At 47.9% G+C, this 23884-nt stretch overlaps 1 protein-coding gene across 1 annotated transcript; it reads right to left on the reverse strand.

Moving 5' to 3' along the window:
• Window positions 1-22652, reverse strand: Rmdn3 (regulator of microtubule dynamics 3). The gene is made up of 13 exons (XM_059261154.1): window positions 22550-22652; window positions 22046-22239; window positions 19718-19910; window positions 18825-18968; window positions 9939-10224; window positions 8785-8887; window positions 6119-6179; window positions 3368-3443; window positions 3150-3227; window positions 2412-2510; window positions 2101-2154; window positions 1479-1559; window positions 1-743 (listed from the first exon to the last, which is right to left on the reverse strand). Exons 2-13 carry the CDS (start codon window positions 22230-22232, stop codon window positions 690-692), a joined length of 1416 nt encoding a protein of 471 aa, XP_059117137.1. The 5' UTR covers window positions 22233-22239; window positions 22550-22652; the 3' UTR covers window positions 1-689.
• Window positions 22653-23884: the final 1232 nt, after the last annotated feature.

The raw sequence follows: 23884 nt of genomic DNA on the forward strand, positions 1-23884 counted from the left end.
TCCTAATCAGATTTAGTTTATTTCAAATTTGTACCAAAAAATATTCCAGGCACCTCTTCAGGTCACTTCCAAAATATATTTATAAACCCTTGGCCAGTGCTGCCATCCCAGAAGCTGCCAGAACCCTGGAAGTCACGTGGTCCAGCCCTCAGCCCAAGAATACGGGTACAGTCTACATGATGGGTGGTTAGAGGACAGTGGCTGGGCTATGCTGGCCGTTCCTCTTGTCTTCATAGGCAGGGATGACTTTAGGACAATAAATATGAATATCAGCAAAGAAGGTTACAAGTCCTATGCTTGGTTGCTGTGGCTCTTCGGTGTTCATCTATCTCACTGGCGGTTGAAAGACAGTTCTGCTACTCCGTCCTCAGCTCTGGGCCTTCTGGGCTGTCTCCACACTTAACTCTATGGCTATACAGTCTTGATTTCTCAGGAATTCACTTAAGAGTTAGAAAGCAGAAACCTAAGCAGCAGGTTCATCCCCAATTTTAGATTAAGAGATTATAATAAATTAACTGATAACATAGAAAGCTGAGGGATGATGGTAGTAGCAGTCAGACCTCAGGGATCAAGACATCCCCTAAACCAGTCTTGCTTGGTTTCCTGAACTCAGTGGTGTCAAGGGGGGAAAGGCAACTTGATTTTCTTTTCTCTGTTTAAGTAGTAGCCCCCAAGTCACTGGAATGTGATTATTTTTCTAAAATTATTTCCAATTCTTCTAGGTCTTTTTGGAAAGCTGAATCCTAGGAGACAAAACAAATCAAGTACAGAATCAGAATTAAGCTTTCCCCCATCACTAGACCTGACAAGGGCCCTTTGCTTCTGTACTGAGCTGTTACCAGTCTTCCTCCGAACTTCCCCTATGATAGCTTGGAGTCTATGCAATCTGTCTCTTCCTTACACACCTCAAGTAAAGGAAGAGACAGATCGCATAGCATGTAGGAGACTCCACATAAATTGGTAAACTTTCTTTCCTGGGAAAGGTGACTGACTCTGTGGCAGAAATCAGTATTTAAAGGCTCTTTTAAAAAATTTTACTGGAGCGTGGTGGGGAGGTGGGCAATATGTAAAGCATTTGCCATTTTAGTATTAGGATGTGAATGCAGACCCAGAACACATATCAAAGCCAAGTGCAGTGACACAGCTGACCTAGCCAGGGTTCTTAAGGGAGATGAGAAAAGAAGATGGAGAATCAGTCCCCTGAAGCTCTGGACAGCTAGCTGAAGATGCACAGTGATGGATTACAGAGACCCTGTCTCAACGAAGTGGAAGGTGAGGACTGATACCTGAGGGTTGTCCTGACCATGAGTCAAGACATACACACACCATCCACACACCAAGTATTATCAAGCTAAGCTGTGGTATACTGCTGCTACACCTGATCTCAGTACTTGGGAGACTCAGACACGATGGTCAGATGGAGGCCAGCCTAAAAACTACATTTTGAAATGCTGTCTTTTAAAAAAATACTATTTTACCTCATTAGTGACATCTGGCAGCTCCTGAGCCAACTTCATCCACTTTCTAGCTTCAGAGTTTTTTCCTAATTCTCTATAGCACTGAGAAGAAAATTGAAAAGAAGAGATCAGAAAGAAAGACCCATGTATATGTGAGCCCAGAAGCTGAGGGTGACAGTGCACACCTTTAATCCCAGCACTCGGCAAGTATAGGCAGGTGTTCTACATCTCAAGACCTTGTCTCAAAAAATGGGGGGAAAGGCAGGACAGTGGTGGCCTTTATCCAGCACTTTAATCCCAGCACTAAGGAGGCAGAGGCAGACGGATCTCTGAGTTCAAGGCCAGCCTCGTCTACAGAGTGAGTTCTAGGACAGCCTGGGCTATTGCATAGAGAAACCCTGTCTTGAAAAACCATGGGGGGAAGAAACAGTGGCTCACAACTAATAACCTCAACATTCAGAGGCAGGAGGATTGCCATGAATTAAAGGTCAGCTTGAGCTATTGAGAATCTTCTTACGAGTACATCTGATCAATATAGCTCTCAAAAAACAGTATGGCAGAGCATAGACTGTTTAATCCCTACCGTCAAAAGATCCCAGAAATACAACATAAGTATTTCCACCTATGTTGAAGGTGAATTTACCTTAGAAATATATACCCGTCCGGCTTTTGAAAATCCTGGCTGTAACTCTTCAGCCTGGAGAAAAAAGAAACTCACTTTATTAAGAGGTTCATAAATTCAATTCCATCTGAAGTTTAGGTACTAAAAGCTCTACAAAATAATCACAAGATTGATTTAGTGTCTGGGAATTAATATTTTTATAAACTCCAAATACTGATTTTTCCCTCAAAATAGGTAAATACAAAATTATCCCCAACTAGGAAATACAACTTCACCAGCTAGGGTCCCAGGAACAAGCCACTGGCTTCCACCCACCATTCCCCTCTTGCTACCTTTAGGAAGCTCTGGAGCGCGTCCTGCACGGTGGCACTAAGAGGGCTTTCGAACAAGGCTGTAGCCGTTTTTTTTTCCAACCAGCTCAAGTGAGAGACCTGCCACCAAAAAATGAAGGTGTGAATAGGTTTTGAAGACATTTGTTGGGCTAATATGGTATCGTGTGCCTGTGATCCCAACACTAGATGGAGGAGAGTCAGTTCAAAGGCAGTCTGGGACTACATGAAATCCCATCGCCAAAATTTCAGGCCACCAGGATGGTTCAGCAATGTAAAATCACTGGCTGCCAACTCTGCAGTACTCACAGGATTGGAGAAGAGAACCAGTTCCTCAGGGTGTCCTCTGACTTCCACACACTCGCATGGAGTGTGTGCACCCACATATACTATACAAGCACAGAATTCTTTAGGTTTCTTGGGTTGGGACATAGCTTTTGTAGCGGAGTGCCTATCAAGTGTGACTCCAATGCAGTCACCAGCTGTCACAAAGTTCCTTTGGGAACGGTAAATACATTCTGCATCAAAAGCGGTGTCTAAACAGGTGTCATACACCTCTAGTCCCAGCACGCAGGAGGCTGAGACAAAGATTAGTCCGAGGCCAGCCTGGGATACATACGACAGGGTCATCTACCAAAGCATGAACGATTCGGAGGAAATAAGAGCCAGACTAGGATGAACGTTGAGGACCTTCTGGAGATTGGTGTGACAGGTACATCTCAGGCCTTAGACAATACTCACCTGGTAGCACCACCTGCCAAGAAGAAAGTGACTCCTGGGGTCTTCGGGCTGAAGGGCAATGGCTTTGTCCACGTGTTCCTGAGGAGAAGATACAAACTAACATCAAACCCAGAGTTGCTCAGAAAAGAGCAGCAAAGCACCAAGACCGCGGGAAAGCCAGTTGAAGGGCGCAAGGAACCTGGACTGGGCCCGCGCAAGGGAAAGAAGCCTGTCCTCACCTTGAAGCTAAAGCCACTCTGGATACGCCTGGAGATGCTCTCATGCTCAGCCAGCTGACCACAGAGTACTGCATACCTAAGGGGGAAGCAGCAAGCTCAGGGACAAGGGTCGGACTGTGAGTGCGGGGATGTGTGTAGTGCGTCACCTGCGTGTAGTTACACTTCCCTCTCCTAAGTATGACAGAGAATGTTTCATCTGTAACTAACACTCTCCTCTTAGACTCATCATGGTCCCAGTTAATACTTAGTAGTAGGCTTACAATAATTCTCCAAAGTAATTCTAGGTTCTATTTTTTGTTTTTTAAGTCCTTTCTCTCCCTGCTGGACACCCACCCACCCACCCACCCACAAAGACATTCTCTCCTTTATACTTCAGAACATTTAGCCAGGTGTGATGGCACATTTCAGTAATTGCATCACTCAGAAAGCTGAGGCAGGAGGCTTGTGTCAAGCTTGAAGCCAGCCTGAGCAAGTACCAGACTAACAAGGGCTACTGTAGCAAAACCTGTGTAAACAAAAACAAACAAGGTCTCAGCCCAGATTTTTAACTGTCCCTTTTTTTTTTTTTTTTTTTTTTTTTTTTTTAAAGATTTATTTATTTATTATGTGTACAATGTTCTGTCTGCATGAATGCCTGCAGGCCAGAAGAGGGCGCCAGATCTCATTACGGATGGTTGTGAGCCACCATGTGGTTGCTGGGAATTGAACTCAGGACCTCTGGAAGAGCAGTCAGTGCTCTTAACCTCTGAGCCATCTCTCCAGCCCTTAACTGTCCCTTTTTTCATACAGTATGGTCACAGGTATCGTGAAAACTTAGTAGTTAGATTACAGCCTAGGGGTCTGCCATCATGTGAGGCTCTGGGTTTGACTTCAGTACTGCAAACTCTGAAAAACCAGCAGCTAACTACAAGAGACGTCGAAGTGTGTTCTTTTCATTACCTCCTGACTGTATTAGAAGTCTCTGTAGATTAAGAAACACACAGGTAGTGTATCATTAGGCAGGAGGATGTGTGTTTTCAGCATGGTCAAATGAAACGCTCGAGGATTTTTGTTAACTTGGGAACCAATGGAACAGAGGAAGATCCATCTGTTTTACTTTCTCTCACGTCCTCCCTGCCAGGGAACAAACTAGTCTTTGTCTTACAGTGCTGGGAAATGTCGCCCAGGGTAAAGTACTTGCCTAGCGTATGTAAGGTCTTTGTTTAGTGACAAGTGCCACTTGAGAAGCCAGGAGAATCCAAACCTTTTTAAAGATACATTTTTTTTAATGTGTTTGTGTATAACTGGGCATGTGAGCTCAGTGTCCATTGAGGCCAGAAGAGGGCATCAGAGTGCTTGAGCTGGGGTCAGAGTCAGGTGTAGCCACCTGACTTGGGAGTCTTCTGGAAGAGCAGTGTGTGCTCCTAAGCACTGAACTATAAAAATTTTAAACTTAATGTGTGTTTACAAACACACTCCATGACACACACAGTGTGGAGGTCAGAGGACAACTGAGTCAGTTCTCTCCTTCCATCTTTACATGGATCCTGGGGATGGAGCTCAGGTCCCCAGACTTGCCCTGCAAGTGCCGTTATCTACGTGAGCCATCCCATCACCTCACCCCACCTCCAACCCAAACTTTGAAGGGCAATGTGGGCAACTTAGTTCAGTGGTAGAGTGCACAGTACCAGCCTCTGGCTTCAGTTCCCAGCACCACACACACAGAAACCAGAAGAAAGCCTTAACTACCTGTCCTTGCCCCAAACACCCGGTACTAGAAGCAGTTGACAACGATGTCTTCCCATGCCCAAGTTTCTTTTTCATATATTTGTTAAAATACCTTGTGGGGTGGAGGGGTATGTTTGTGTCAGACACTTGGGCTCATTTCCATGGACAATCAAATAGCTATTCCTTAGGAATAACTAAAAACAACACACAACTGCTTGTGTTCATCCTCGAGAGCCCAGAGAGCAATGACACCCAGAAACAGTTACCTGGCTTCTGAGCAGAACCTTTGCTCGGAAAGTTTCAGCCAGAGATGGGAAAACACAGCCTCTCAGCTTACAATCTGAGGGTAGAGATTTGAAAAGCAAAGGACAGTGGAAGAACAAACCTTTCTTTTCTTTTTTCTTTTTTAACTAAAACAGATGCTGGAATCAAGGCCCAAGACATGAACTGGCCTTGGCACAAGCCAGTTGGCAAAACTTGCCTCCCAAAAGCCCACAAAAGGACTCACTGAGGGAGTCTTTTAGGTTTTATTTTTGTGTGGTGCTGAGTATCGCACCAAGACCTTACTTATGTGTGCCAGGCAAGCAGTCTACCACTGTACTATACCCTCAGCCCAGGAAGCCATTAAGGTCTAATAAAGTGATCGCTGAATTTCTTGGGTATAAGCTCACATCTTCTTCTCATGTAAACCAACCAAAGAAACCAGTGGGGTCACAGCTGGGGAAAAGAGCTTTTGCAGGATAGGAAGTGCAGGTTGTCCCAGCTTCCCTGAAGAACTCAAAACCAAGTGTGTGGCCAGAGGGACTCCTGGAAAGACACTCAATCCTCTTAGCCCAGCAGAGCAAAGCCTGTGTTTTCTCTGGCCTTAGCCTCCAAAGCATCTCCCAAAGCACACTTCCCTGCCCTGACTGGGGGATGGTGAGGCGTGTGGGAATTCAGACTAGTGCCCCCAACCCCCTAGTTCTTCAAGCGAATGCCTCTGGCCAGGGTAAAGAAAAGGGTCTCTCTCCTCTGGTCTTGCTAAGGCCTGCAGGGTATTATTACCACTGGTGACTTTCAGCGCTCTGATCCTCCTTCTCCAGAGCGGCCTCTGCTTCTTCTTTTCCTGGAAGACAGGGAGACCCAGAGTTAACACGGCTCCTGTGCACACTTCCACAAGAAGCAGTGCAGGAAGAACGACCACTTGCTTGGCACCCAGCTTCCCCAGCTCCATCTCCATCAGCTGAGCTATCTCTGTTTTGTCTTTGAGACATGGGCTCCCCATGTAGCTCAGACTGGCCCTGAACTTGAGATTCTGCCTTCACCTCCTAAGCACTGGGATTACAAGCAGTGCTGTGCCTGGCAGCAACCCACCATCTCCTTCTGCCTACTTGATGTTCTTGAAGTAAAGTTTAGCATTTCAACATGAGAAAGGAACCGACAGAAACTGTCTCCAACAGACCTTACTCTGAAGGGTCTATACACAGGCTTAAGGAAGCTCATGTATTACTAAGTGTTCATGATTTGATTTGTTGTTGTTGTTGTTGTTTGAGACAGGGTTTCTCTGTGTAGCTTTGGAGCCTGTCCTGGATCTCGCTCTGTAGCCCAGGCTGGCCTCGAACTCACAGAGATCCTCCTGCCTCTGCCTCCGAGTGCTGGGATTAAAGGCATGTGCCACCACTGCCCGGCCATGATTTGATTTTTAAAAAATTGTTTTTTGTTTGTTTTTTTGAGACAGAGTTTCTCTGCATAGTCCTGGCTGTCCTGAAACTCGCTCTGTAGACCAGGCTGACCTCAAACTCACAAAGATCTGCCTGCCCCAGAGATCCTACCTCTGCCTCCCAAGTGCCGGGATTACAGGCAGATCCTTGTGTCCACCCAGGACAGGGATGCTGGGGACACAAACTATGTCCTCACACTTGCACAGCAAGCACTTTGTCCCCTTAGCCATCAGCCCTGCCCCTGCAGAGCTTCCAGACTTTGTTTTTAAAGATAGTCTCACTATGTAGCCTAGGGTAACCTCAAACTCTTGACCTTCCTATCTTAGCCTCTGAATGTTCGGACTATGGTCCAATGCTTTTGCTGCCACAACTGACTTCCAAGAATTTGCCTTTTTTTTTTTTTTTTTTTGAGACAGGGTTTTTCTGTGTTGTTCTGGTGCCTGTCCTGGATCTCGCTCAGCAGACCAGACTGTCCTCAAACTCACAGAGATCCATCTGCCTCTGCCTCCTCAGCGCAGGGATTAAAGGTGTGACCCACCATTGCCCGGTGGCACATGGCTATAATCCCAACACTAGGCAGAGGCAGGTGGATCTCTATGAGTTCAAAACCAGCCTGGTCTACCGAGTGTTCTAGGAGAGCCTATGTAGAAAAACCCTGCCTTGAAAAAACAAACAAAAAAAGTCCTATGAGAGAAGTGAGAAATGGTCACAGGAAATCTTTTTGGTTGTTGGTACCAAGAGATCAAAACAGCACAAATACTAATTAGAACCATCACCAAGAAAGAAAACAAACTTTTTAATGTCTAGGGGTGTTTTGCCTACAGACATGTCTGTGCACCATGGGTATGTCTGGTGCCCACAAACGCCAGAAGAAGGTGTCAGATTCCCTAGAACTGAAGTTATTGTGAGCCACCCTATGGGTGCTGGGAACTGATCCCAGGTCCTCTGGGAAAGTAGTCAGTGGTCTTAACTGCTGGGCCATCTCTTCAACCCCACAAATTTTTCTTTCCCCGAGTGTTGTGGTGTAGCCCTAAGGGGGGAAGGTAAAAGGCTTGCTGCAAGCTGGAGGCAGCCCAGTCTGTGTCCAGTTCCAGAACAGCTAAAGCTATGCAGTAAAACCCTGTCTCCAAGAACTTTTTTATTTTTTATATTTATTTATTTGGTTTTTCAAGACAGTTTCTCTGTGGCCCTGGCTGTCCTGGAACTCTCTGTAGACCAGGCTGGCCTTGAACTTACAGAGATCCACCTGGCTTTGCCTCCTGAGTGCTGGGATCAGAGATGTGCACCACTGCCATCCAGCAATTCTATTTCTTTTTAAAACAGGGTCTCATTAGATAGCTCAGGCTGATCTCAAATTCAATCCTCCTAAATGCTGGGTACTGGTACCAACACCTAGGTGAAAGCAGAACCCTTTGAAGAGAAAACTAACTAATAATTGAACCTAAAACTCAGTGTAACTGAGGCTGGCCTCAGAGTCACTGCAGTCCTCCTGCCTCAGCCTCCAAGTACTGGGGTTCCAGGTGTGACCTGCCATACCCAGTTCATTCTATTTTTAAAGTTCCCAGGTTCTCTTCCTTCATGACTGACAAGGCCAAGTCCTAAGAGCAGCACGGCTCAGTTGCATTCTACCTTCCAAAGTAAAGATTTAGGGAACAAACAAGCCAGCAATGATCTCCCAAACTACTCCTAGGTGCATACATACATACTACACCCAGTCTCGAATCTCTGTCCTGCTGACTCCAGAGTCCTAAGCAGTAGGCAAAACCTCCTCCTCTTTCTGGTTGGGAAGTCAAAGCAAAGAACAATATGACCACGACATAAACATTAAAAATAAGCACCTATGCTACTGTCTCTACTAGTCACTAGGGAGCGAGAGGCCCTGGAAGCCAGTCTGTCCCCGCTGAGTATCTAACCACTATTCCTGCCCTCACAGCATCTGGGTCTCAAGCAATGGGCCATCTGTACCTGCACAGTTGGTTACATTCCCATCAGGTACCTGTCAGCATTTACCATTTAGGGCATATGACTTCTTCTCGCTCTCCTCCTCAGTAAGTTCAGACATGTCACTGTAGGCTCGGGCCAGACGCCACAGAAAGTCTTGTCGGCTTCCATACTATAGACCAAAAAGGAATAAATGAGTCTCCTCATCCATGAAGAATGGGGGCCCTGGTCATCTCCCTACACTGTATGTTTTTTCTAAGACAGTGGTATAATCCCCGACATCTGACAAGCCCTGTGCACGGCCTTCCCACTCCACGACTAGCCATGCGCAGTTAACTGGAGACATTATCTCTCACTGATAGCTTGCACAATCACTGGATAAGAACATTTTGGCCTCTATTATTGCTAGGATGGAAGGTCAACTCCAAGAAGATATAATGAGACACAGCAAAAGAAGTCTCTGGATGACATATGAAACTGCTCATAAGAAGGGAGAATTCTGCTGGAAATGGTGGCTTGCATCTTTAATCCCAGCACTCAGGAGGCTGAGGAAGGTGGATCTGGAGTTTGAGACCAGCCAGGACTACTTAGTGAGACCTGCCTCAAGGGGTGGGGATGGCTTCTAACTTCAGGGAGGAATTTACAGAGTAAATTTGGTTTGTGAGCCTGAGGGAATCGGTGAATGACCTACACAGTCACTTCAAATAGAAACTTCAAGTAGGGCAGGCACATTCAGACTCTGCCTCAAGGAAAACAGAAGAAACCAGGTGGGGGGCAGGGGTGGAAGTCAGGGGCACAAGTAGTCGGGTCCTTTGCATTTTCCCCTTCGGAGAGGTGGGGCTCCTCGGAGTTCTACAGGGGAAAAAAACCACACCCTTTCTCAGGGGCAGGAAGCTGTGGGGTAGGAAGTGCTGTTTCAGGACCCCATCTCCTTCCCGAGTAGTTTGTCAGGTTAGAAACCACGTGAAGTGTTTGGTTGGTTGGTTGGTTTTTTTGAGACAGGGTTTCTCTGTGAATCTCACTCTGTAGACCAGGCTGGCCTCGAACTCACAGAGATCCACCTACGCCTGCCTCTGCCTCCTGAGTGCTGGGATTAAAGGTGTGCGCCACCAGTTTTGGCCCGGCTTGGTTTTTTGTTTTTCACTCTGTTTTTTTCATGCCCTGGAGTGTCACATCAAGAGAGGGGCAAAGGAGGAGGGAACAGGCGGCGGAGTCTCACCCACCGCCAGCTTGTGGTTGAGCAGCAGCTGGAAGCCCTCCCGCTTGCTCTGCTCACTGCCCTGGTGCAGCTCGTCTGCCTGCTGCAGGAGCAGCTGCACATCCTCAAGGCCTGAGGAGCCATCAGCCTCCAAGGCTCCAGACGCTGGGCTTGACGCTCCCTCCGTATCAAGGTCCAGAGAATCCTTCCTCCCCATCTTCACAGTCTCACAGCTCACGTCGTCTTCGCCATCCCCGCTCTCCTTGTCAGAGTCCCGCTCATAGTCGGACTCGGCATTGGCTGTGGTATACCTGGCGGAGAATCAAATGACAGGATTAGGAAGGGATTATTTACTCAAAACCAGGGTTTGTTCTCCAACCACAGCATTGTCGTCCATTGAGCCAGATCGTTTCTTATGTAAGGGCAGAAACTCGTCTTCAAGTGAAAGTGTGAACTATTGGCTAGGGAATGATCAAGGAGGAAAGAGGTATCCAGTCAGCTGGGGGATGTGTGCTGGTCAGAGTCAAACATAAGATCCCTCTGTTTAGTTACCAAACTGCAGAAAGCAAAGGGGGGTGGGGGATGTTTAACAATTAGACTGCATGGGGCTGGAGAGATGGCTCAGAGGTTAAGAGCACTGGCTGCTCTTCCAGAGGTCCTGAGTTCAGTTCCCAGCCTCCACATGGCAGCTCACAACCATCTGTAATGAGATCTGGTGCCCTCTTCTGGTGCGTAGACATACATGCCAAAAAAGCACCCATATACGTAAAGTACATGAATAAATCTTTTTTTTTTTTTTTTTTTTTTTTTTTGGTTTTTCAAGACAGGGTTTCTATGTGTAGCTTTGCTCCTTTCCTGGAACTCACTTGGTAGCCCAGGCTGGCCTCGAACTCACAGAGATCCACCTGCCTCTGCCTCCCAAGTGCTGGGATTAAAGGCGTGCGCCACCACCGCCCGGCCATGAATAAATCTTAAAAAGAAAATTTTAATCCCAGCACTCGGGAGGCAGAGGCAGGCGGATCTCTGTGAGTTCGAGGCCAGCCTGGGCTACCAAGTGAGTTCCAGGAAAGGCGCAAAGCTACACAGAGAAACCCTGTCTCGAAAAACCAAAAAGAAAAAGAAAATTAGGATGCAGTCCGAGTGTGGTGACACACATCTATAATCCCGGCACTCAGGAAGCAAAAGCAAGAGGATGGGGAATTCAAGGTAATCTCTGGCTACACAGCACATGTGAAGGCAGCCTGGTGGTGACATAGCTGGTAGGTAAAAGTGCTGGCGCACACATCTGATGACCCGAGAGGACCAACCCATGTGCATGCCTACATTCACACACACGCACAATGAAACTTTTTCAATATAACCAAAAAGAACTAGGGCTGGCGGGTGGGAGGGGGGTGTGGGGGTGTGGGGGAGCCCGTTATGCACCGTTGCTGGATTACTTGCCTGTCATGTACACAAGGCCCAGGGTTCAACCCCCGGGACTGAAACAACAGAAAGACTGGAGGAGGTGGGGAGGAAATGACCTTACAAACACAGGTGGAGCCGATCAGAGCCATACTGATGAGCTAAATTTGGTAATCATCTTCATCAGCCAAAGACATCTGCCAGAACCTTACCTGAGTGGGTGTGAGCCTCGGAGGCATGAGCAACTGCCACGCGTTTCTCAATCTCTTTCTCAAACTTGTACTGTGACCAAGTCAACCAAACCTCACTGACAGTAGCAGCCGCTTGGGAATGTGGAAGGGTGTCAGAGGTCACTCTCAGCTGCTAACAATCCCTACAGGATAATGTCTCTGGGGCTGTTGTAAGCCGGGTGATTTCTACGAGCCAACACTACAGAGGGAGTCAAGTGTCTTAGTTTTCTGTCCACCAGCAGCTGATGAGGGCGCTTCCCTAACTGCTAGTTAAATCAGACAAGAAATGGGCCTAGGACATAGTAGGATTTCCAGGGGCCAGAAACAGACACCAGAGAGCCCTACAGAAGCACAGGGAAGATTCTACATTTCATTTGGGAGCAAACCTTCTTCCTCCCTGGAGGGAAGAATAGAGGCAGGCTCCCCTGTGTCCAACACAATGTCAGTCTCTGCCCATAGGAGACAGCCTAACGTCTGGATGAACTGTAGACAAAAGCGCTGTCATCTATAAAGCCACTCGGATGAGGTCCAGAAGGCACCAAGTGAGTGAGCAGAGTTGGTGCTCCAGTCTAAACAGTTGATTGCTGCTGTTCAGAGCAGCTTCTGTTCTATTTGAAAACAAGAGCATCAACTAAAGAACCCACAGGACGCCCGGTGGCAGTGGCTCATGCCTTTAATCCTAGGACTCATTGGCTAGCTAGTCTACCCTTGTGGCCAGTAAGAGATCCTGTCTTTAAAAAAAATATCTGGGCAGTGGTGGTACACACCTTAATCCCAGCACTTGGGAGGCAGGGACAGGTGGATCTCTGTGAGTTCAATGCCAGCCTGGTCTACTGAGTGAGTTCCAGGACAGGACAGAGAAACCCTGTCTCGAAGAAAAGAAAAAAAAAAAAAGGAACCCGTAGGAGCGAGGTATGGTGGCACACTCCTTTAATCCCAGCACTCGGGAGGCAGAGACAGGTGGATCTCTGAGTTCGAGACCAAGTCTGGTCTCCATAGCAAGTTCCAGGGCAGCCAGGGCTACACCTGTCAGATGGGGTTGGACTGCATGACAGCATGACATTTAAACATCACCCTCATATCCTTCCCTTCTAGCAGTTTGCAGTAAGAACTTAGGTGAAAAGAACAAGGGAAAGTGCCAGACTTCATAACCAATCTGAGTACTGATGAATGAGACCACACAAGGGCAAGCTAGAACCACTCCTAAAGAGCCTGGGCAATAACCTGCCCAGAGGAGAGGATTAAGCCAGGGCCAAAGTAAAACGGGTAAGGAATTTAACTGGTATGGAACTTGAAATCCTAGTGGTTCTCTTTGCTAGAGAAGGGAGACCATATGCTAGGGAATGTTCAAATGGGAGACTGTGCCTCCAGCACTCCTGGGGTACTGCTCTGGTTCTGCTGCCTTTTCTCTGGGCCTTGAAGGCCAGAACTCACATCCTAAGGAGCTGCAGAGGTGAGATGGGGCCTTGATGCCACCACAGTAAGAGCTAATAGGGCCCATGAAGCAGGAGGCCAGCGGAGAGCTTTGTACCTCAGCTCCAACTCAAGTTCTGTCACACCAAACTGAGCCTCACATCATGGCAACAATCCATGGCTTCTTAGGGCCTGAAAAGAGATTTGCTATGTGCCAGGGTTACTCTACTGACAACATTCCCTTACCTTCTACCTCCAACCCTTGTGGAAATCTACCAGAGGATTTCATCTGGTTGCCATGCCCCAAGGCTTTTGAGATCAGTACTCAAGAGAAACAGAGTTCCCAGAGTGTGTAGGAGACTAAGCTACCCCGCTCTGTTCCCAACAGAGAGCTGAGCTGATGAATTAGAAATTAACAATTCAGTTTCCCACCTGTCTATTCCTGCTGCTGACTATTTTCTCTGACCTCCTAGTTCCCAGTAGAGAGCTGAGCCTGGGACACTGAGACATGACCAGGCTTGTGTCCTAAGCCTAGGAGGATGTCCGTAGTAGAGATAAGCCACAGAAGACCTGAAGTAACGGAGGTTCAGTGCTCAAGGAGGAAAGAGACGCAAATGCTTGACCGGGGCGCCTGGGAGGCTGTATTTAAAGGCACGCTGGCTTCTTCAGGGAAAATATCAAGCCATGTTTGGGACAATGCCCCGGGAATACACTCACAAACCTGCACAATGATTCTGCTTCTGCCACTGAGGTCGACAGCTGAAGTTCATATTCGTTTATTTGGAAGAAGGAATACGGGGTAGGTGAGACAGTTTGGCAAGTAAAGGCACATGTTACCAAGACTGATGACCTGAGTTCGAGCCTCAGAACCCACATGATGAAAAGGAGAGAACCAACTACTGAAAGTTGTCCTCTGATTACCCATGCAACTGTGGCACACACTTGTGCATGCACACACACAAGAAATTAAATAAATATAAAATTTGTAAAAAAAAATAATAAATAAAAATTTTTATTTTTTTATTAATTTTTTTAAATTTTTATTTTATGTGCATTGTTGTTTTTGCCTGTATGTTTGTCTGTGTGAGGGTGTCAAATCCTGGAGTGACAGACAGTTGTTAGCTGCCATGTGGGTGCTGGGAATTGAACCCGGGTCCTCTGGAAGAGCAGCCGGTGTTCTTAAGTGCTGAGCCATCTCTGGCCCCATAAATAAATTTCTAGGCGGCGGCGCACGCCTTTAATCCCAGCACTTGGGAGGCAGAGGCAGACAGATCTCTGAGTTTGAGGCCAGCCTGGTCTACAAAGCTCCAGAACAGAGAAACCCTGTCTTGCAAAAGCAAAACAAACAAACAAACAAACAGAATAAGCAAAGACATGAAGCAAGAAGCAGAAGATGGCCTGTCTTAGCCAGGGAGCAGCCAGCACATGTGACAGGCTGGTCTGAAGCAGGCATGGGGAGATTCTAGTGAAGTCATCATAGACCAAGGGCTGGTGGGGACAGGGATGGTGTGTGGGGGGATCAGCTCTCAATAGAATAGCCTACCGAATCATCCCTCAAAGATCTTTCCTCCCTAAGGTACACACGCTTAAAGCCATTTCAGAGTTTATAACCTCCTCCCAGGATCTCCCCTTGACCTATATGGCATCTACTGTGATGAAAAAATGATTCCCCATGGCCACTGCCCCAGATAGCAGCCAGCTAAGCCAGAGTCTTGCACCACCAGCAGCTTTCACATGCCACAGGATCAGACAAGGGCTGAGCCTAGTGCAGCTATAATTAAGAAAGGCATCCGACCCTCTGCTGACCTACCCTGCTCCTGTGGCCATGGATGCTCCAGTGAGCACCCATGCAGTAAGGCACCCACTCTGGCCCACTGAAACCAGGAGATGAACTTGTTTATGTCACTTTTGAAGACACAGGGTCTTACGAAGTAGTCTAAGCTAGGCTCAAACTTACTCCTGTAACTCTAGGCTGGCTTTGAACTTCCACCGTCAGCCTCCTGAGTGCTGAGCTGCCCAGAGTAAGTTGGCTGAGCCACAGTCTGGATGATTTCTTTAAATCATCAGGTGAACAGTGCTTTGGTGTTCCTGTCACCGCCCAGTCTTTCCTCTATGCTAAACTTTTCTTTAAAAAACAATAAAAGCGAGCCAGGCGGTGGTGCGCACGCTTTTAATCCCAGCACTCAGGAGGCAGAGGCAGGTGGATCTCTGTGAGTCCCAGGACAGCCCAAGGCTACACAAAGAAACACTATCTCAAAAAATAAAAATAAAGAAATAAAAAGCAAACAAATAATTATGAACAGTCTGAGTTTTACACTTTCAGCTTGAGAAAATCTCTCCTCCTGTTCTTCAGGGTTTCACGGTGTAGCTCTGGCTATCCTGGAACTCACTCTGAAGACCAGGCTGGCCTTGAACTCAGAGCTCCACGTGCCTCTGACTCCTGAGTGCTGAGATTAAAGGTGTGCACCACCACTGCCCGACCTGTTCTTCACTCTTAGAAAGGTCAACCAGGGACTAGAAAGAAGGCTCAGTGGTTAAGAATACTTACTCTTGCAGAAAACCTGGGTTTGGTTCCCAGCACCAACAAGATGGCTCACAACCATCCATTAACCTCTGTTCAAGGAGGTTAATGCCCTCCTCAGGCACCAGGCACACAAATGGTATACATAAATACATAAATACACGCAAACAAAACATTCATACACATGAAATCTTTTTAAAAAATGAAGCTCATGCAGCTGGAGAGACGGCTCAGCCGTTAAGAACTCTTACCTGCCGGGCGGTGGTGGCGCACGCCTTTAATCCCAGCACTCGGGAGGCAGAGCCAGGCGGATCTCTGTGAGTTCGAGGCCAGCCTGGACTACCAAGTGAGTTCCAGGAAAGGCGCAAAGCTACACAGAGAAACCCTGTCTCGAAAAACCAAAAAAAAAAAAGGAAAAAAAAAAAAAAAAAAAAGAACTCTTACCTGCTCTTGCTGACCTTGGTTCGATTCCCAGCACCCACACAGCAGCTAACTCCAGTTCCAATGGATCCAGTGCCCCCTTTCTGATCTACACAGGCTCTTCATACATGTGGAGCATATACATTTACACAGCCACAAATACATACACATAAACAAATACCAATCCCTCAGAAAAGGCTCCATAGAGCTGAGGAAGGCTCAACTGATAAGAGGGCTTGCTGCACAGTCATGAGGACCTCAGTTCAAATCCCCAGAAGCCAGATGGCGTTTGTGCACTTGTAAGCGCAGTGCATGTGCTACGGGAGGCAGAGACAGGAAGCTCACTGGGGCTAACTAGCCACCAGCCTAGCCCCAGGTCAGTGAGAGACCTGTCTGGAGGAAATAAGTGAAGATTCATATGACAGAACATCCTTAGTCCTCTCTAGCCTCCAGACACACATATACAGAGATCACACACCTGAAAACACTCAACCATCAGTCTCCCATTCAAGTGACCTAGTTCGTCAGGGTTCACAGAGATGCTCCTTAATTGCAGTCAGTTCTTTAGATGCAACCTAAATGTAGGTCATCTCTGTGCCTGCCTCTAACATAGTCTAAGGAAGCATCTCTTGACAGAACACTGTTGGGTACACTGAAAAAACTAGTTCTGCCGGGCGGTGGTGGCGCACACCTTTACTCCCAGCACTCAGGAGGCAGAGGCAGGTGGATCTCTGTGAGTTCGAGGCCAGCCTGGTCTACAAAGCGAGTTCCAGGACAGGCACAAAACGAGGCCAGCCTGGACTATAGAGGGAGTTCCAGGAAAGGCGCAAAACTACACAGAGAAACCCTGTCTCAAAAAACAAAACAACAACAAAAAAACCAAAACCAAAAACAAAAAAAAAAACTAGTTCTAAGATAGGCATAGTGGTGCTCACCTTTAATCCAGCACTCAGGAGGCAGAGAGGTGAGTTCAAGGCCAGCCTGGTCTACAGAGCAAGTTCCAGGACAGCCAGGCTACACAGGGAAACTCTGTCTTAAAAAAACAAAAACAAAACCTGCCATTAAAGACCAATGGCAGGAACATAAAAAAGGACAGTAATTTTATTCTTAATTTTTGTAGGAAAACCAAATGAGGGACTAGGCATGCAACCCCATGGCAGAGTACGTGCTTAGCACACGGGAGGTCCTGGGGTTGATTCCCATCCAGCATGAAAAGAAAACTAGGAAGAAGCAGGAGAAAACAACAGCCTCCTAAACAAACAAGACTAAAGAGGAAACCCTGCTGCACATTGGGCCCTTCCTGGGCAGTGAGCTGTGGCATCTCAGTCAATGGGAAGAACTCCCAAGGGCTACATGCCACATATGTGCTAATGGTAGCCCTATGTGCCCTGAAGACCAATCCATTTCTCAGGTCATGGGCTCCAACACGGCTGCAGATAAACCATTGTCAGGACATTGGGATCAGCAGGAGACACACTAAGTCTGCCCTTGGCAGTTGTATAACCCCGTCTGAGTGTCAAACCTCAATAAGCTCAAGTTCTCCATCTGAGAAACCGAACCTGGGTCACAGGATTATCTGAGGATTAAGAGAGAAAACACCACTAAGGTGCTTAGACAACATCAGAGGAAGTAAATAAACGGCACCTGGTGTTACAAGGTGTGCCTGCTAAAGGATGAACCTGCTCCGGAGTATCCTGAATGGCTGACTAGCTTCCAGCTGCCATGGGCCTGTTCTAGTTAGCTCAGCCACTCTGACCTGACAGAAGTTTGGCTGTTCTCTGACCCAGTCTATTCCCTGAGGAGGAACAAAGGCCAACAGAGGCCACCCAGGAGAAAAATCAGCCTCTAAGTCTGAAGGCCAGCTGGATGACCGGCACCAGCGCGGCACATGGGGTAAATGCCGCCACCAGCAGCGTCAGACTGTCCTCGGGACCAAAGTTTCAGAACGGGGCTGTGGCTTAAAATTACAAAGTCCTTCCTTGACCAAGCTTGAAAGAGACCGTCCTGCCCGCTGCGGTCTTGCCTCATGGTAAATCCTATAACTGGATCTGCTGAGCACTCAAGAGTCACCTCCCCACTGTACGGATGCAAGAGAGCATGGACCAGACTCTGTCAGGAGAGTGAGGCCTGGGGAGAGGGTACATGACAGACTCCCAGACTCTGTCAGGAGGAGAGTGAGGCCTGGGGAGGGGGCATACATGACAGACTCCCAGACTCTGTCAGGAGAGTGAGGCCTGGGGAGAGGGTACATGATAGACTCCCAGACTCTGTCAGGAGGAGAGTGAGGCCTGGGGAGAGGGTACATGACAGACTCCCAGACTCTGTCAGGAGAGTGGGGCCTGGGGAGGGGGCGTACATGACAGACTCCCAGACTGGGCACACCCTGCTCAGCCACTCAAGGAAAGAATGAAGTTATAAAATAATGCTCAGCAAGCCCTTGTGATAACACACAAGAATGCCCAGAAAAACGATGGAAAAAGAAAAAAGCCCTAGACTGGGGAGATGGCTTAGCAAGTAAGAGCACTTGCTACTCTTGCAGAGGACCCAAGTTCGGTTCCCAGAACATACGTGGCTGCTTACAACCATTTGTAACTCTGGTTCTAGAAGAATCTAGTGCCCTCTTCTGACCTCTGCAAGCCTCAGGCGTACAAGCAATGCATTTATATGCATAGAGGAAAAATATATACATAAAATAAACTGTATTTTTTAAAATAATATAAAAAAAAGTCAACTCAGAGAAATAACAACTGCTAACATTGCTATTCGTCTGGATGGCGTAAACTGGGAAGTTGCTTCCACTCAGTCATACCCCTCCCTACTTTTATTTAAAACTGACTTGGGGCACCTTGGTTTGGATTTTGATAACTGGTATTTTGACGAGTGCGATGCAGGTGCAGCCCACAGCCTCCAGGAGACGACTCACCCGCCTTCACTCTCGGCATCTGTGAGCGCAGCCCCCGAGGAGGCGGTGAAGTAGACCGAGCTCGAGCCTGTGGAGTTGCTCCTCTCCCTGGCGAAAGGGAACCGGCGGCGCCGGGCCACTCTCTGGTTCTCCTCTAGATGAGATCTGGAAAGCGGGGCATATCCCAGAGGGCACATTAGGACCCACACAGCCTGCCTTTCCCTCACTCCTCCCTCAGTCAAGGACCGAGGAAAGAGAACATTCTGGGTCTGTGCTCTCAGGAGAGCAGGGGCAGCCGTCTGGCAGACTAAATCGGGAAGAACAGAGAGGACGAGCTGCTGCTGTAGCCCAAAGGCACAAGGGCAGCAAGGCTCTTGGGAAAAGGAAGGAACCAGATGCACAGCTTCTCCCACACTGGGTTAGCAACTATAAAATGGGCTTGTTCTGTGGTGATATATTTGTAATCTAAGAACTCAAGCTTGCCTGAAGATCAGAGGACAGAGCCAGCCACAGAGTTAGCCATAGAGGTCAGGCAGTGGTGGTCCACATCTTTAATTCCAGCACCTGAACACACACCTTTAATCCCGGCACTAGGAAGGTTGAAACAGGAAGCGATGTGGCTGGGCAGAGAAAGGAATATAAGGCAGGAGGAGACAGGAACTCTTGGAGAGGCTCTTTCGGGTTGAGGAGTTGGTGAGGTAAGAGGTGGTGGCTGTGGCTTACTCTGTTTCTCTGATCTTTCAGCTTTCACCCTGATATCTGGCTCCAGGTTTTTATTATAAGACCACTTAGGATTCGTGCAACATTGTTCCTTAGAGAGACCAGAAAAGGCAGAACACACTCCAGCTGAAAAAGCTGTGGGAGCCAGGACAAGCTGAGGGATTGGGCAAAGCAAGAGAGACCAGGTCACTCACCGGACCTCCCCAACAATCTCCCCGGCCAGCCCTTGCAGGCTGCTCCGAAGCTCCTCTACCTCCCGCCGCAATGCCACCAGACTGGTCAGCACAAAGTCCAGGCGGTCCAGCACCTTCTCCTGTCCTTCCTGCGGGAGGCTGCGCAGCACTGCGGCATCGCCAGCTTCCCCTGGGATGGCCCGCAACTGCATTCCTGAAGCAAGGGGAACAGAAGACAGTCACCCATGGGATACAGTTAGGGGAGGGGGAGACAATAAAAATAAATAAACCCTCAAGCCTAGAATTCTAGAGCATTTGCTTCTCTTGTTCTGTTTTTAGACAGGGTCTATGTAGCCCCCGCTGTCCTGGAACTCGCTATGTAGACCAGGCAGAGATCTACCTGCCTCTGCCTCCCGAGCTCTGAGTTTAAAGGCATGCAACACTATCCTGGGTCACTTGCTTCTCCTGGAGTTCAGTTTACAGAGAAGAAATTGAGCCTCTGAGAGCACACATTCCACAGCTAAGTCATAGTACAAGTTCCAAGTCACTATCCAGAAAAAAACAGAAAACATAGATGTCTGGATCAATAAGATGACTTGCTATAAGATAAGCGCACTTGCTGCTCCAGCTGATGACCTAAGTTCAATGCCCAGGTCCCACATGGTGAGGAAGGGAACCACTCCCGTAAGTAATCCTCTGACCTCCACATAAGAGTGCCCACCCCACTGACACACCAGTGTACACACACACACACACACACACACACACACACACACAAGGCCTTTAAGTCCATGATCTCTAAAGAAAGACTATCTGCTCAAAGAACCTTTAGAACACAGCAGCTAATGTAAAATGCCGGCAAGGGTGTGGTACTTAGAAGGCAGGAAGGCTGTTCTGTTATCAAAGAAGGACCTTTGGCAGGATTGGCTGCACTTCAGAGGTAGAGACAAGAGGATTAGGAGTTCAAGACCAGCCTCAGCTACAGAGTGTTTGAGGCTAGCCTGAGCTATGTGAAGCCCTGTCTCAAAAATACAAAAAGAAAAAAATTGTCGCTGGCTTTATAGTGCCAAATACCACGCAGTCAATACTAATTACACAGTAAAACAAAAATTGGGTTTGTTCAAATTCTGATCTCACAACAAATAATAAACTGCCTCTCTTGAGGCCATGAGTATTATTATCAGAGAGAAGCAAAAAGAAAATGGGCAGTCATAAAGAAAAGGTCCATGGAGAAAAACTCGCCAAACTCCATGAGAAAAACATTATTACCAAGCTCAATCTGCTCACCCTGAACTGAGCTCAATGAAATTTCAGAACTTGGTAGCCATTTAAGGAGGGCCCACGGATCAGACACACATACACCCCTTGTTAAAGGAAATCTAGGAGCAACCTAGGCCAGCAGTGCTCGGGACTATACCTAGAATGTGTCTGCTTTCTCCCAACCTCAGGGGAGAACAGACCCGGACTAAGAAACAACAAACGAGTAAAGGACAAGGGAAGGGCAGAAAGACGGGACACTGGCCATGCCACGTTGCCACCATGTTATCAAATGCTGACAGCTGCAATCTAGGGTGATAAGTCTGCGAACACTCTTGCAGAACTAACATTTCCAGTTAGCACAGAGTAAAAGGATATCTGACTACACTGGTCGTCCGAGAAAACATTTTCAGTCAACATGAAAGGAGACGATCTAAGCAAGCTTCTATTATCCAAATAAGAGGGAGAGATCCCAAGCCCTAATGTTCTGCTCAATGAGTTAACCTGAAGGTTTTCTATGAAATGGAACACATTTCACCTGTTACTGCTGGCTTTCAGCCACTGGGCTCCAGTTGCATGAGTGTGCTCTCAGCCCATGTTGTGGAAAGTACACTGAACCAGATGACCAGGTCCGGCTTTACCACTTACTCTGTAACAACCTTGGGAAAGTTACACAATCCCTTTGAATTTTCCTTCACGAAGAGGATTTTAAAAACTTGGATTGAGTACTCTCCAAATTTCCTTCACATTTGAATACATAATTTGCTAGTTAAGCTATCAGAGCGTTTAATTCCTACAAAATTATTCCTTTTTCTTTCTTTCAGACTCTTCCTCTGTCTATCACATCCCTCACCCAACACTACGCAAATGCCCTTAGTACACATTCATGAGTGTGACCAGAACTAAAAGTGAAAGCTACACAGTCTTCTTGCACTAAGCTTTCCTGGAATCAGAGGAAAGAGGGCAGCTGTCCTTTTCGATAAGTTTTCCTAAAAGAGTGAAACTCAGCTCTTCCAACGGGCCAGTCCACCTGCTTTGCCAAAGACAGCCCGATCCCCGGGGTCATCAGTAAGTAATGACCTGTGCTCATACCCTGGCGTCCGCTCTCTGAAGCCTGCGCATAGTCCAGGGAATTTGGTAGACTGTGGCTCCGGCCATGGCGCCGGGCCCGTTTCCATCGCTGGCTATAAAGGACGCACAGGAATCCAAGGCCGGCGGCAGTACCAAGTAACAGTCCCAAGCCGGCGCGGGAGCCGGCTAGGGCCGACAATCTAGACATAGTGCACCTGCAGCCGGAGTAAAAAAGAAAAGAAAAGAAAAGAAAAATCAAAACCGGGAGCGAACCGAGAGGGAGAGAGTTATTAGCCTGGTCTTCCACCCCGGAGGCAGGACCGGTTGCCCACAGCCTCACCCAAGTCTGGCCCCTCGGATGCCGCAGCTCCCCGGCACAGACAGACGCCCTGCCAGGGGGCAGCAGCTCTGGTCCAGCGCGCCCCTGCACTGCACGTGGCAGCCTCGCAGCCCGCTGCACACTCTCGGCCTCCCGGCGCCCCCGAAGCCGCTCTGGCCCCGCAGGAGACCAACTCAGACCCTTACCCGGCCACCAGCCACCATAGCAATAGCAGCCACACCGGCCTCACGCTGTCAATGATCGTGACGGCCTTAACCCGCGCCACCTGCTCGCAGCACTGTGAGAATGCGCGTGGAGATGACGCATGAGGCTCCGCCTCCCACCCGGACTCTAGGGGCGGGGCCACAGCTGCGGTCGCGTAGTGCGCCTGTGCGGGAGGCTGGGGAGTGCCAGTCTCCTGCGTGGACCTCGTTTGCCCTGACGCGGGTCCCTGGGTGCTGCGCCCAGAATGTGCTCCTGCAGTCCTGGAAGACGCCGCCCTCCACTTCTTCCTAACACTGTCTTTATTTCCGGCTGATTTAATCGTTTACGGATTTTCTGTTCAAACCATTCACTAAACTTACCTAAACAACAGCGCCATTGCCAGACGAAATTAGAGCAGATCAGTTGTTGGTTCTCCGCAAGACGTCCCTACGTCCCTGGGACCCGACTTCTGCCAGCTGACGAAAACCAGCGTCAGGCCAGGAGGCTGCTGCCTGAGGATAACTGCAAGTTCAGAGCTAGCCGGGACTACATAGTGAATCCCTGGCTCAAAAAACTTTTAAAGCAGAACTCAGGAGGCAGAGGCAGGCAGATCTCTGAGTTCGAGGCCAGCGTGGTCTCCAGAGCAAGTTCCAAGACAGCCAGGGCTATACAGAAAAACTCTGTCTCGAAAAACTAAATACATAAATAAAAATAAATTTTAAAAAATTGTGCCTTTAATCCCAGCACTAGGGAAGCAGAGCCAGGCGGATCTTTGTGAGTTCGAGGCCAGCCTGGTCTACAGAGCGAGATCCAGGAAAGGCGCAAAGCTACACAGAGAAACCCTGTCTCGAAAAAAAACAAAAAAAAAATTGAATCCTTCATATCATCGGGCTGCTGGTGTAAGTCAATGATGGAACATTTGCCTATAGTGCAAGCATACAGTTGAGCTGTAATATTTTTCTATTCAGAATAGAGAAAAAATAAATTCATTTATCTGAATTTTGTTTTTGTTTTTGTTGTTGTGTTTTGTTGTTTTTACTTTTTTGAGACAGGGTGCCTTTGTCAGGGTTACTATTGCTGTGATGAAACACCATGACCAAAGCAACTTGGGAAGGAAAGAGTTTATTTCACTCACACTTCCATACAACAGTTCATCATCAAAAGCAGTGAGGGCAAGAACTCACTCAAGCAGGGCAGGAACCTGGAGGCAGGAGCTGATGCAGAGGCCATGGAGGAGTGCTGCTTACAGGTGTGCTTCTCATGGCTTACTCAGCCTGCTTTCTTTCTTTTTTTTTTTTTTTTATGGTGGTATACAACAGCCTTTAATCTTTGTGAGT

The sequence above is a fragment of the Peromyscus eremicus genome, chromosome 4, assembly GCF_949786415.1.
Source record: "Peromyscus eremicus chromosome 4, PerEre_H2_v1, whole genome shotgun sequence".
NCBI lineage: Eukaryota > Metazoa > Chordata > Mammalia > Rodentia > Cricetidae > Peromyscus > Peromyscus eremicus.